The 12,313-nt window shown below is 39.6% G+C and overlaps 1 protein-coding gene across 7 annotated transcripts in view; it reads left to right on the plus strand.

Moving 5' to 3' along the window:
- Window positions 1-12,313, plus strand: part of BRF1 (BRF1 general transcription factor IIIB subunit) — a 231,271-nt gene that overhangs the window by 113,156 nt on the left and 105,802 nt on the right. For all 7 annotated transcript variants that reach the window (XM_088149756.1, XM_088149755.1, XM_088149754.1 and 4 more), the window contains one exon: window positions 11,883-12,009. In XM_088149756.1, coding sequence (XP_088005882.1) covers window positions 11,883-12,009 — 127 coding nt within the window. The remainder of the gene's footprint in view (window positions 1-11,882; window positions 12,010-12,313) is intronic.

A 12,313-nucleotide genomic window follows, 5' to 3' on the forward strand; every position in this document is an offset into this window, starting at 1 on the left:
GTGAAATCTGAGTGGAGGTATGAACTGGGTTATGATAAGCAAACTCGGCTACAAGTAAAAAGTCAGGTCAATTGTCTGGTTGATAGTTTACATAGCAAATGAAGGTATTGATCTAAGGAAGCATTTGTACTCTCAATTTTTCTGCTTGACTATTGATGATGGGCAAGAGTAGATGGAGTATTCTAGAGCTTCCAAAAATGTGCTGTGAATTCTAGGCCCCACTGAGAAATGAGATGATTGGTTCTGGAAAACCCGTTGAATGATCAGTTGAGCCATTTCAGAGGCAGAGGGGAGGCGACAACAGGAAATAAAATAGGCCTTCTTAGAGAAGAGATCAGCTGTCACCAAGAGGGTATCCAGATGTATAACGTGATAAATAGTTATAATGTCCAAAGAAACTGTATCGCAAGGCTCCTATGAGGAGGGAAGGGCATATAACAATTCAGATAGTTAGAGGCTTGGCATGGCTACAAGTGTGCAAGTTACGGAAAAGGTCATTGGTCATTTTAAACATTTCAAAATGTCGAGATGGCTGGCTGTCATGACAGAATCACAATATCTAATTCCCTCAAGGAAAGATGGACAAAGGTCCCTGAAGGTTGTCTCTATGAGCCTATATACATGGATCCTGCTGTTGCTGAGTAAGGCTGCTGAATTAGGGAAAGAGTTTTTCGTCACTCGTAGGTGTCAGAGGAAAGGGACAAAGTTTTCTGGATGCAGAATGAAGGGGGTAAGAAATATTCTAGCTTATCTTATAAATCATCAGCCTACTTGTTCTACAAGCTAGAATATAAGAGAGATGAAAGTTCAAACAAGAAAAAAGCGTGCCTACTGACCTGGCATTGCCTGAGCTTGTGAGCAGTTTGTAAGTGTTCCAAATGTTTGTGGACTTGTGGTCAGTCTGAACCTCTATAGGGTATTCAGCACCTTTGAGGAAAAGGTACCAATGCTGTTATGCTTCCTTGTTAAATAATGTAATTCCTTTTGTTTGGAAGGAAAAGATGCACAAGAGAGTAGGCTGCCCTTAAACTCTAGTCTAGATCGCAAAGATATGCTTCCTAAGGCAAAATAGAAAGTGTCTGGATGGGAGAGGATGGTTGAGAAGTGAAGAAAGGCTGCTGGGTATCATACTCCCATTTGCAGTTACCCAGTGTGGTCAAATGAATCAACACAGCAAAGTTAGGAATAAATTTACACCTCCCACAATGAGAATCAAAAGTAGCTAAATATTGACAGGTCTCTTACATGTGAATCAAACTATTAGCCCCTCTGAGATTCAGTTTAGTAAAAATATGTGCCTTCTGTAAGCAGTCTAAGAGTTCCATTGTGAGAAGATAGTAATCCCTAATTGTTACAGAGCTCAGGAGTTGGTAATCATGGATTATACATAAAGAATCCTTTTTTTTTTTTAATAACAAAAATTACAAGTGCTGATGGGGAAGAGGAGGGGCATTTAAATTTTTAAAAATATGTTCCTTGACTTCCATTTACCATATAATTTGTCCTTTAAATAATATAGTTAAATCAAGGGTGGACAGTCATTTGGGAAGTCTGAGGGTACATGGGCTCACATCACACATGTGGGTGTATTAGGTTTTGGGGAAAGTTCTGGAACTTTTCTGCATTTTTTAACTGTGATGGCCTATTTTAGGACTTGCATTTTAATTTTCATGTGTTTCCTGTCTCAGCATGGTAGGAAAGCATTGTCAAGTAATCTTTGTCAGAAGAGGCTTCAAGAGTCACAAAAAGGGGTTTCATGTTTTAAATAGTGTCTCTAAGAGAAATCTCTCTCAAAAATTTAGTGTGACATGGAGTCAAGAATTTTTACAGTATATAAAGAAAATGGGAGATAAGAGAGTCCACTTTTGAGCAGTGTCAGAGTTGTGATAAAGGCAGTTGTGAGATAAGAGCGAGAAGCTAGAAATCATAAGCTATAGACTAGAGACATACTGTATTGTGACTATCCAGCCAAACCCTCAGCTTGATCAGAAAGTTTTTATCTTGTATCCTGCTTAAGGGAAACCAGTGGCCAGGTTGGATGAGTGGAATTAGTGTGGAATTGACTAACTTTTACTACTCAGGGAAGGTTCCTGTCTGTAGTCTGGGGGCTTGGAGCATGAGGACAGCATGAACAGATCTCTTGATTCCAGATAAGGAGAGGAAGATGGCATTCAAGAACATCTTGGTTTGGAATATAGATGTGCTTCCTTCATGCGTATATTCTATTAATGTGACTATGTTTCTGAAGTATTGCTTAAGATATAGCAGTGTGGTTATTTCCACCCCCCAATCTTCTCAACACAGGCCGTGAATATTTTCTCAGCATAGTGTGTAAGGGTGGGTACATTGGCTAAAAGGCATGTGCTGTTCCATGAACTTGTAGCCAAGTACTGAAGGCATTTTCAGCCTCTAGTATCACTTTATAAGCTTTACACATTCTTAGCCTGCATTGGTAGTCACTGGAGAATGCATAATCCATTTATATAAAATGACAATTGCTTCAGCTTTATTCCTGTGAAGAGGTAAATGAGTTCATGTAAATTACAGATTCTAGCATGCACTGTGCAAAATAACAAAAGATGCTTTCAAGGTTGGAGAAGAGTGCTATTCTGTTTTCTGCTATGTGGTGTGCCAAGTTCTGAAGTTTATCGTGAGCACTGTATTAAACTGAGCAAGCAAGATAAGGGAAGGTTATATTATATATCTCTGGGAGAAAAAAAAGCATACAATATTGGTGGTTAGTAGATATGTGTCAGTTATGATAGATCTTAAATCAGCTGTCAAGCAGATGGCTGACTTCGGAATTTGGGATGTTACCAAAAAGAAAAGAATGTTGGTTATGAATGGAAATAACATGGCTTTATTTGGTATCTGGCTACAAATTTCATTGGACACGGACCAAGAATTACTTTGCTAAATTAAGTAGTCTCTTGAAATACATAGTAAAATTATTTTAATGTGTATCATTGGGTGCATCTTACACTTTTTGCCAGTGTGTGGGACAATGATCCAATTTAAGTACTCTGTTAATTTTCTTCCAGTAAGACATGAGCAAAAGTCTCTTCTTTCTGTGGAGTAAGTGCTATTTTCCAGTTTCCTTCAGGAATTTCTTTCCTTTTAGCAAACTGTTTACTACAGAGATACTAAGTATTGCTGATAATACTCAGTACTTTAATTTTCATGCTCATTCCATTTAAGCAATAGTCCACATTACTGTTACTTTTTAGAATCACAAGGTTATTACATCTCATCTGATTTTGTTGCTCCTTTGTTTTTTTTTCCCCATTGACTAGCATTGATGCATCAATAAAAAAGGAAGATGTGGGTCTCCAAAAACTTCTTTCATGTGGTATGTGACAATGAAAAAGGACAGCTATGCTTATCAAACTAGCAAAAGCATTCTTACTTTTATAAGAAGAAATTGCTTTTATTTCTAAGTCCAGATATTTGTGACATCTCTGAACAGACTCGAAACCATATTTGTCCTCTGAAAATCGGTTTCTTGACTAGCAAAATATTTATCATGATGTTCAGTGCAGATGGTGAGTTTGCACAGTGAGGAGTTCTGCATATTTTATAAGAAATCTGGTATAGGTGCAGAACACCTCTTTTTTCAGTTTCTACAGAAACATGTTCTACTTCCATAAATGCAGGTCAACCACCCTTGGATTTGAAGTGAAGAGTATGCTTATTGCATTAACTTATGAATCAGGTTGTTTGAAAGACAACCTCTCAGCAAAAGCTGCCCACTTATTAAAATTATTTAGGGAAGTCTTCTTATTTGTTTAATCTTTGTATACATTGTCTGTTTTGCTTATGGACATGTAAGGTCCTAAACAAGACATCACCTTTGCAATAGCAGATATAATTGATTGCCAAAGTCCTCAAAATGTCCACCTGTGTGTACCAAGATTAGCAAAGTGTCACTATATAGTTATTCATGGGTTGCCTTTTGTGGGGCACCTTTTCTCTGAAATGTTCTCCTTTCTGAAGTTTGTGAAATGCTTGTTATTAGGTCTTTTAGGAACCTGCTTTGAGGACTTATCTGTTCAATCACACCTTACTTATATGAATGTTGGAGGAATGATCCAGTGTTGGTTTCCATTTTATTAATATGCTTTCTATTGTTTAAATTTATAGTTGCTATTAGTGTATTTTAATTATTTTTGAGAACCACTTTAAGATGCAATTGTGTGAGGAACAGCATAGATTAATATTTGCAGCCAAGAAATGGACCTTTTTGATAATCAATACTAAAACTATGAGACAACCTCTTAAAGAAGGCTCATTTGGTCCTCTGCCAAATGATGTTTCTTTATTATAGGAGAGTTTGACTGCAACCCAGGAAGTCCCTGGTTCTTAGCCATATAGTCATTATATGGCTGTTGGAATGCCATTATTCTTTCAGCCTCTGATTCTCTGCCAGCAGCAATATGATTAAACTGGCTTTACTTAGAGGATTACTGAAAGAGTATATGAACATTTGTTATACAAATGAAAAATGTTAACAAAAATGCACTGTTCCTTGCACTTTAACCAAGAGTGGATGAGAAATGCTTATTTATTTATATTTCAAATTTGTCACCGCCCATCTCACTGCAGAGCAACTCTGGGCGGTTTACAGTAAAAAGAATAAATATTAAAATAGAATAAATATTAATTAAAATACATTACAACAAAACTTCCTATATAAATAATAATTATCTTCCAAGAAACTGATGTTAACTAGGAGTTATTAGACTTGGGGAGCACCAGCCATCCCCAGGATTGCTTATATCCCTTCTTGTCCCACGTGTGTTGGCAGAGCCAGGTCTTCACCCCTTTCCGGAAGGCTGGGAGAGCAGGGGCCCATCTCTGGGAGAAGTGTGTTCCATAGGGCAGGGGCAACGGCAGAGAAGGCTCTCTTCCTGGGCCCCACCAGTCGACATTTTTTCATAGATGGGGTCCATAACACATTTTCTCTCCCTAACCGAGTGGGACTGGTCGATGTAATGGGGATGAGATGGGCTCTCAGGTAACCTGGTCCCATGCCTTGTGTAGGCTGCATCCAGTGTTGTATCAGTGAACTTTCACTCATATAACTAGATAATGCCTGCTACACCCTCCAGATTGGGATTTACTGTTAAAAAGTATCTAGAAGTTGTAGTTAATGGAAAATTATATCACTGCCAAATTATATTGCATTCAGAAATCAGGTAACATCTGCCTAGTTGCCAATTGCTTACAAGACCCTGTAAGGTATTGGCTTAATATTTAAAACCCTACATGGCTTGCCATTTCTAATATTACAAATTTATTTGGGCATTAGGATCTACAGGACAATCTTTTCTGAAATTTCCTCCCATCTCTATCAGAGGCTATATCTGGCATATGGGAGACAGCCTTCTTCTGAGCTGATCCCAAGCTGTGAAGCAATTGTGGATGAAGACAGACTAGTTATAAAAAAAAATGAAGCAAATATAACACATTAAAAAGATCTTGATGACATCAGTATGTCCCAGCAATGACAACTGATCTCAACTTCACTTTTTCTTTTTAATATATGATAACTGAGATGTAATTCAGTTTATTTAACCTAGTTAATTTAGTGGGCATTTTAATTCCCCATTATGTAATTACTTCCAATGCTTTAAGTATATTAATCATAGATTAATTTGGAGGCTAAGGGTTCAATAGCTAAATAAACAATAATGGTGAAGGTGGACAGCTCTGCTTAGTACTGTACCTCCTCTTATTGTGAGATATTCTGAATTACAAGAATTTATCTAAGCTGAAGCTAGAGATTTTACTATGTACTATTGAATGAGATTAACAATTTTTTCTACTATTTGATACAGTACTTATATATCAGTAGAAATAGATAGGACCATTAGAGTTGGTCAAAAGCTTTTAAAATACTATCTAAGGTTAAAATGATTAGTGCATTTTTAGTGCATTTTTCATTAAAAAATACAACTTAAAATTCTAATAGAATCTGCTATCTGTTTACCTTTAGTTAATCTAGATTGATACAAATTTATGTCAGTAGTGAACTTGCTTAGTCTTTTGGCCAAACAAACTGTAAAAGTCTTTTGATTTTAGAGTGCAGTTGGTCAATAGGATTCAGCTCTCTGTCTGTGTTAGTTTTTGGTATCATAACTAACCAGGCTTGATGACATGAATTAGGAATGTGATTATCCAGCAATGCAATAATCAAACAGATTCAAACAGAGGAGGTAAATAGAGGGCAATTATTTTTGAAACATTTTTATAAACAGTTACAGTAATACCATCAACTTTATTTAATAACTTGTTCTATTTCTTTGGAGAATAGTTGGTTGCGATATGTTCTGTGAGCTTCTTATATAGGAGTGACTGTAATTTATAGAAAATCACTTATTTTATTTAGATCTGCTTGCTCTGAAGAATACAGTTAGCATAAAACTGCATACTTTATTTATTTATTTATTTCAACATTTCCCCCTGAATCTGCTTTAAGTGAGTTATTTTAATCAGTGAAGCTTTCTTTTTTAATTTATTTGTCAATAAGTTATATGCCTTATTGCCATGCTCGTAAAATTTCTGTTAAATAAACATCTATTTGGAGGCAATTTTATTACATTCAAGACCTCTAATCCTCTTCTCTTTCCCTCTAATCCTCTTCTCTTTTGAATAAATTTTTCATAAATGTCTTTACAGCCTATATTTCTGTATTGTTTTTCAATTCTACTATCTTTTGGAGAAACTAAAAAATGGCTGATATGTGTGTGTGTGTACGCGCACACACACACATACATATACACATACATAAAACATAATTAACATAATTATCATTAAAATATAATTAACATATCTTAATAGAACACTAGTTTTTAATACTATTTAAGTGTGTGTGTGTGTGTGTGTGTGTGTGTGTGTGTTTCATATATGTGTGTATATGAGCGGCTGGCTAGTGTACCTTATCACCACCCTTTAACGCGGGAGACTGGGGTTTGAATCCCAGCTGGTACCTGCCTTACCAGTAGGGGTCCTTGGGCAAAGACCCCCTAATGCTTCATTTGCCTACCTCAAATATGAGAGTGACATGCACTAAGAGAGTCATGCTAGCTCGGACATTGCCTGGATTAACAAGGTCTGCACCAGATGTTGGGAAACCAGGACAATCTGATGATCAGTGGGCTACTGGAACAAACCATACATGGACGAGGCAAGAGAATTTGGAATTGATGGAATGCTATTGCAACAGTAGACCTAGCAAGAGGGGTTATGTGAAACATATGAGAGAACTATGGATGGACAGAAGACCTACATCCATGCTAACAGAAACACCTAGTTACCCAACGCTTCAACATAGTGAAGAGGAAGCTGCTCTCACAACTTGAGATTGACCAACTAAACATTACATCCCAGACTCAAAAAGACACAGAACAACTGGATGTGCAGCCAACACCTGAAGCTGAGTGTAACTGCCACCCCCTCCATTGCAGAGCACAGCAGCTGATATGAGGCATAAGATCATGTATACACTAGCTACAGTCAACCCTTGAGACCAATTACCAAGGCTCGGTGGAGAAGTACCATCAGATAGTATGCTAGAAGAGGTCAATAGAGCCTTCATGACAATCCCTACTACCACCATAACTCAAACCAATGAACTGGTATATGCTACAGCAGCCTCTGCAATCTTGGAGATGCTTGGCTACACAATCAAGAAGAACAGCAGTGCATACCGCCCCCCCCCCCCCCGGAAAATGAGGTTGGAGGCTAAAATCAAGGCAACTCGGAGAGAAGTTAGTCAGCTGGTGGGACTACAGAAGGGTGTGGAGATTAAGGATAAGACTCGGCCACTGAAAAAATACAAGGGCCTGACTCTAGAGACTGCTAAACAAAGGCTTACAGCACTGGCTGCCAGGCTAAGGAGATATACTAGAGAAGCAGATGCCAAGAAGATAAATGCCCTGTTCTCCAAAGAACCACCCAAGGTGTACTCCCAACTGCAATGCAACAACACAGTAAAAACAGAGGCATCAACAGCAGAAACTGAATAGTACTGGAAGAACATATGGGAGAAAGAGAAGATGCTAACACCAATGCAAAGTGGCTGCAGGACCTGAGAGCAGACCACAGCAATGTCCCGGAACAGGAACAAGTCACCATCACAGTAGCAGACATCCAGCAGCAGGTCAAGAACATGAAGAACTGGACAGCACCTGCCCAGACATGATCCACACCTACTGGCGAAAGAAACTAACAGCAGTGAGTGAACGCTTAGCAGCACAGATGAACCAGCTGCTAGCAGCAAGCTCCCACCCAGACTGGCTAACTCAGGGAAGGACAGTGCTGATCATGAAAGACCCCCACAAGGGAACAGCATTGTCCAACTACTGGCCAATAACCTGCCTCCCCAAAACATGGAAAGTCTTATCAGGCATCATTGCTGCCAAGCTATAGGACCATATGGACCAGTACATGAGCACAGCTCAGAAGGGCATTGGGAACAACACCAGAGGCTCAAAACACCAGTTGTTCATAGAGCAGTCGCCTGAGACTCAAGGTCTAGGCAGACCAATCTGAGCACAGCCTGGATTGACTACAGGAAAGCCTATGACTCAATGCCACACACACGGATCTGTGAATGCCTGGTGCTATACAAAGTCAACAGGACACTAAGGACCTTCCTCAAGAACTCAGTGGGACTGTGGAAGATAACACTGGAAGTCAACTCAAGACAGCTTGCACAAGTGGCCATCAAGTGTGGCATATACCAAGGTTATGCACTATCCACACTGCTGCTCTGCATAGGCTTAAACTCCCTCAGCCAGATAATCACAAGGACTGGATACGGGTACAAGTTCAAGAGTGGATCTACCATCAGCCACTTCCTCCACATGGATAACATCAAGTTGTATGTTAAGAATGAATGAAACATTGACTCGCTGATCCACCTGACACGGATCTTCAGTGGGGACATTGGGATGTTATTTGGACTGGAGAAGTGTGGCTGGATGGTAGTAAAGAGAGGGAAGGTAGTTAAGACTGATGGAGTGGAACTACCAGCAGGCCACATAGCAGACATAGAGACCAACTGCAAATACCTTGGTATCCCATAGTTACATGGGAACCATGAGGAGGAGGCAAGGAAGACAGCAACATCCAAGTATCACCAAAGGATAAGATAGATCCTGATGAGCCAGCTCAATGGGAAGAACAAGATCCATGCCATCAACACATATGCCCTGCCAGTCATCAGATACCCTGCCAGTATAGTGAGCTGGCTAAAGGAGAACATGGAGGCTGCTGATATGAAGACCTGGAAGCTCTGGAAGCTCCTCACAATGTACAGAGGTTTCCACCCCAAGTCCAACACCTGGAGACTGTATACCAGTCGGAAAGAGGGTGGTTGGGGTCTGGTGAGTGTCAAAGCCAGTGTCTTGGATGAAACCCAGAGCATCCAGGAGTACATCAGTAAGATGCACCCAAAGGTGAGCTGCTGAGAGAATACCTGAGGGAGCAGCAGACATGGGAGGAAGTTCAAGCAGAGGAAGTGCTGTGGCAAGACAAGACCCTGCATGGGATGTACCAGCAACCGATAGCTGAGGTGGCTGACATTGGGAAATCCTATCAGTGGCTGGAAAGGGCTGGACTAAAAAACAGCAGTGAGGGACTGATCATAGCAGCATAAGAATAGGCACTAAGCACCAGATCCATAGAAGCAGGGGTTTACCACACTAGACAGGACCCAAGGTGCAGACTATATGGAGAGGCCTCAGAGACAGTCTAACACATAGTGGCAGGGTGTAAGATGTAGGCAGGAACAGCATACACTGAATGGCACAACCAAGTAGCTGGCATTGTGTACAGGAACATCTGCACACTGTATGGGCTAGACCCTCTCAACTCCAGATGCAAGATTCCACAGAAGGTCGTGGAGAGTAACAGGGCTAAGATCCTGTGGGGCTTCCAGATCCAGATGGACAGGCAGGCACTGGCCAATCAACCAGACATTGTGGTAGTAGACAAGGACAAGAAGTCAGCGATGGTGTTAGATGTAGCGGTGCCAAGTGACAGCAACATCAGGGAGAAGGAGTATGAGAAGTTGGAGAAGTACCAGGGCCTGAAGGAGGAACTAAAGAGGATGTGGAAAGTCAAGGCCAAAGTGGTCCCAGTGGTGGTAGGAGCATTTGGGGCTGTGACTCCTAAGCTGGGAGAGTGGCTCCAACAGATCCCAGGAACAACATCAGAGCTCTCTGTCCAGAAGAGTGCAATGCTAGGAACAGCTAATAAACTGTGCAGAACCCTCAAACTCCCAGGCTTCTGGTAGAAGACACATACCACCCATGGGGGTGAGAGGCGATTTATTTTTTCAGATATATAACTATTACTATTGTATAGAAGGCTATATACTTAAAAGAAGCAACCTAGCCTATTATATAAAAATTATATTATGCCAGTTGGTAAGAAGATTCCAATGGCTTCAGGGGAAAAAAGATATTTTTATATATTGTCTAGAAGCTATTAAATACATAGGGATTATTATCCCCAAGAAAATGTTTAGTTTAGTGGGTAAGAATATTTAAAAATACATTATCCAGATGAAATATGATATTAAAGAGGTGGATAAAAAAATACCCATTTATGCAGAATAAGTAATACAGTGGTACCTCGGGATACGAACTTAATCCGTTCCATGACTCTGGACGTATCCCGAGTTGGTCGTAACCCGAAGCAAATTTTCCCATAGGGTTCAATGTAAATCCGGTTAATCCGTTCCGCCCTCTGAATTTGGTCGCAACCCGAGACAATTTTCTCTTCAGAGCCTTACTCCCGCCAAGCCTGCTCTGCATTTTCTTTGGAGCCATGCTAACACGCACACCAAAAACCTTCGCAAAACACCACAAAACACACCACAAGTCTCACCGAACGTCTCCTTGCTACCGCAACCTCGCCCACAGGAAGCCGCGACTGCGTGGCAGCAGGGAAAATGGCCGCGGATCCGGTTCGTAAGTCAAGGCGAGTTCGTAACCTGAGGTACCACTGTATTGTGAAAATGAATTTTTGCATCAAGATTGATACATATTTTAGAGTAATGCTTATGTTGGCTCAACTTAAATATTTTAAGCAGATTGATAAGCTAATGGTTAAATTCTCCTAGAAGGAGCAAACATTTCAGCCTCCGAGGACACTCTATGGCAGACCTCAAAGTGACTGTTTTGGAAAAATGAGACTTTAACAGCATCATTAAGTAAGAGATTGCTAGATTCATATATATCAGTTTCAGGCAATCTCAAAAAGTGTTAACTAACACAATGAATTTTTAACATACTACAGTTGTTAGTTGATAGGATACTTGTAATCTGTCTCACGTGTAATCTGCATCTGCGTAAGCAACCTGTCCTTTCCTTCTGCACCTCACCCTAATTTAAATCCTGCATTGATCTAGCCGTTGTATAGAACTGATGAGGTGAGCTGTGGCTCACAAGGGCTTATGTCTTTAAATAAAATGTGTTAGTTGAAAAAGGTACCACCAGACTCCTTCAGACTGGGAAAAGATTTCTACTTTAAAGTCTGGAGGCTGACTGTCATTTCAGGCTTAGACAGCTTAACATAGGTTAAACTTGCTTGCAAAATGAGGATTTAATGATTCTTAAGCAAAACTGACTTAATGACAAAATGTTTACATTTTGAAAAATGTGCAATTTGTTCCTCCATTTTGATATGCACTTCATATGGAAGAAAATTTGCTTTCCTGTCTTGCATACTGGTCATCAGCTTTGCAGGAATGGAATACAGAAATCAAATTGTCTTATATCTATATATAGTTTTATTATGAAAACATCTTGTACGTAAATTTTGGCTTGTATATTGTGACAGTTATCCATTAATCTTTTAACATATGCTTTTAGACTTACAGAATTTGAAGATACACCTGCAAGTCAGCTAACAATAGATGAGTTCATGACCATTGATCTGGAAGAAGAATGTGATCCTCCCTCATTTATAGCTGGTCAACGAAAGATAAAGATTCAGCAGGTGAATCTTTCAGTTGTTTATTTTCCTAGTTTTTAATTCCTTTTGTAATAGGAGATATAAAGCTCTGCCATGCTATCTTTGTAATATTATCTTGTACTTCTTTCACATCCAAAACCCAAAGTAACAAAAAAAAACCCATGTAAGCATATGTAACACCAGTAAAACCATGTAATAATGGCTGCAGTTCCCACACTGCATCTAATTCATGAAAATCATTCTGAAAAGCAAAAAGTATCAGGATCTGCTTAGATTCATTCCTACCTATCTTGATCATAAAAATATATAATCTCTTGAAATTTTTTTG

The sequence above is a fragment of the Python bivittatus genome, unplaced genomic scaffold (assembly GCF_059951505.1).
Source record: "Python bivittatus isolate LINGU-HERP-01145 unplaced genomic scaffold, Pbiv_v1 ctg000580_np1212, whole genome shotgun sequence".
NCBI classification, from domain to species: domain Eukaryota; kingdom Metazoa; phylum Chordata; class Lepidosauria; order Squamata; family Pythonidae; genus Python; species Python bivittatus.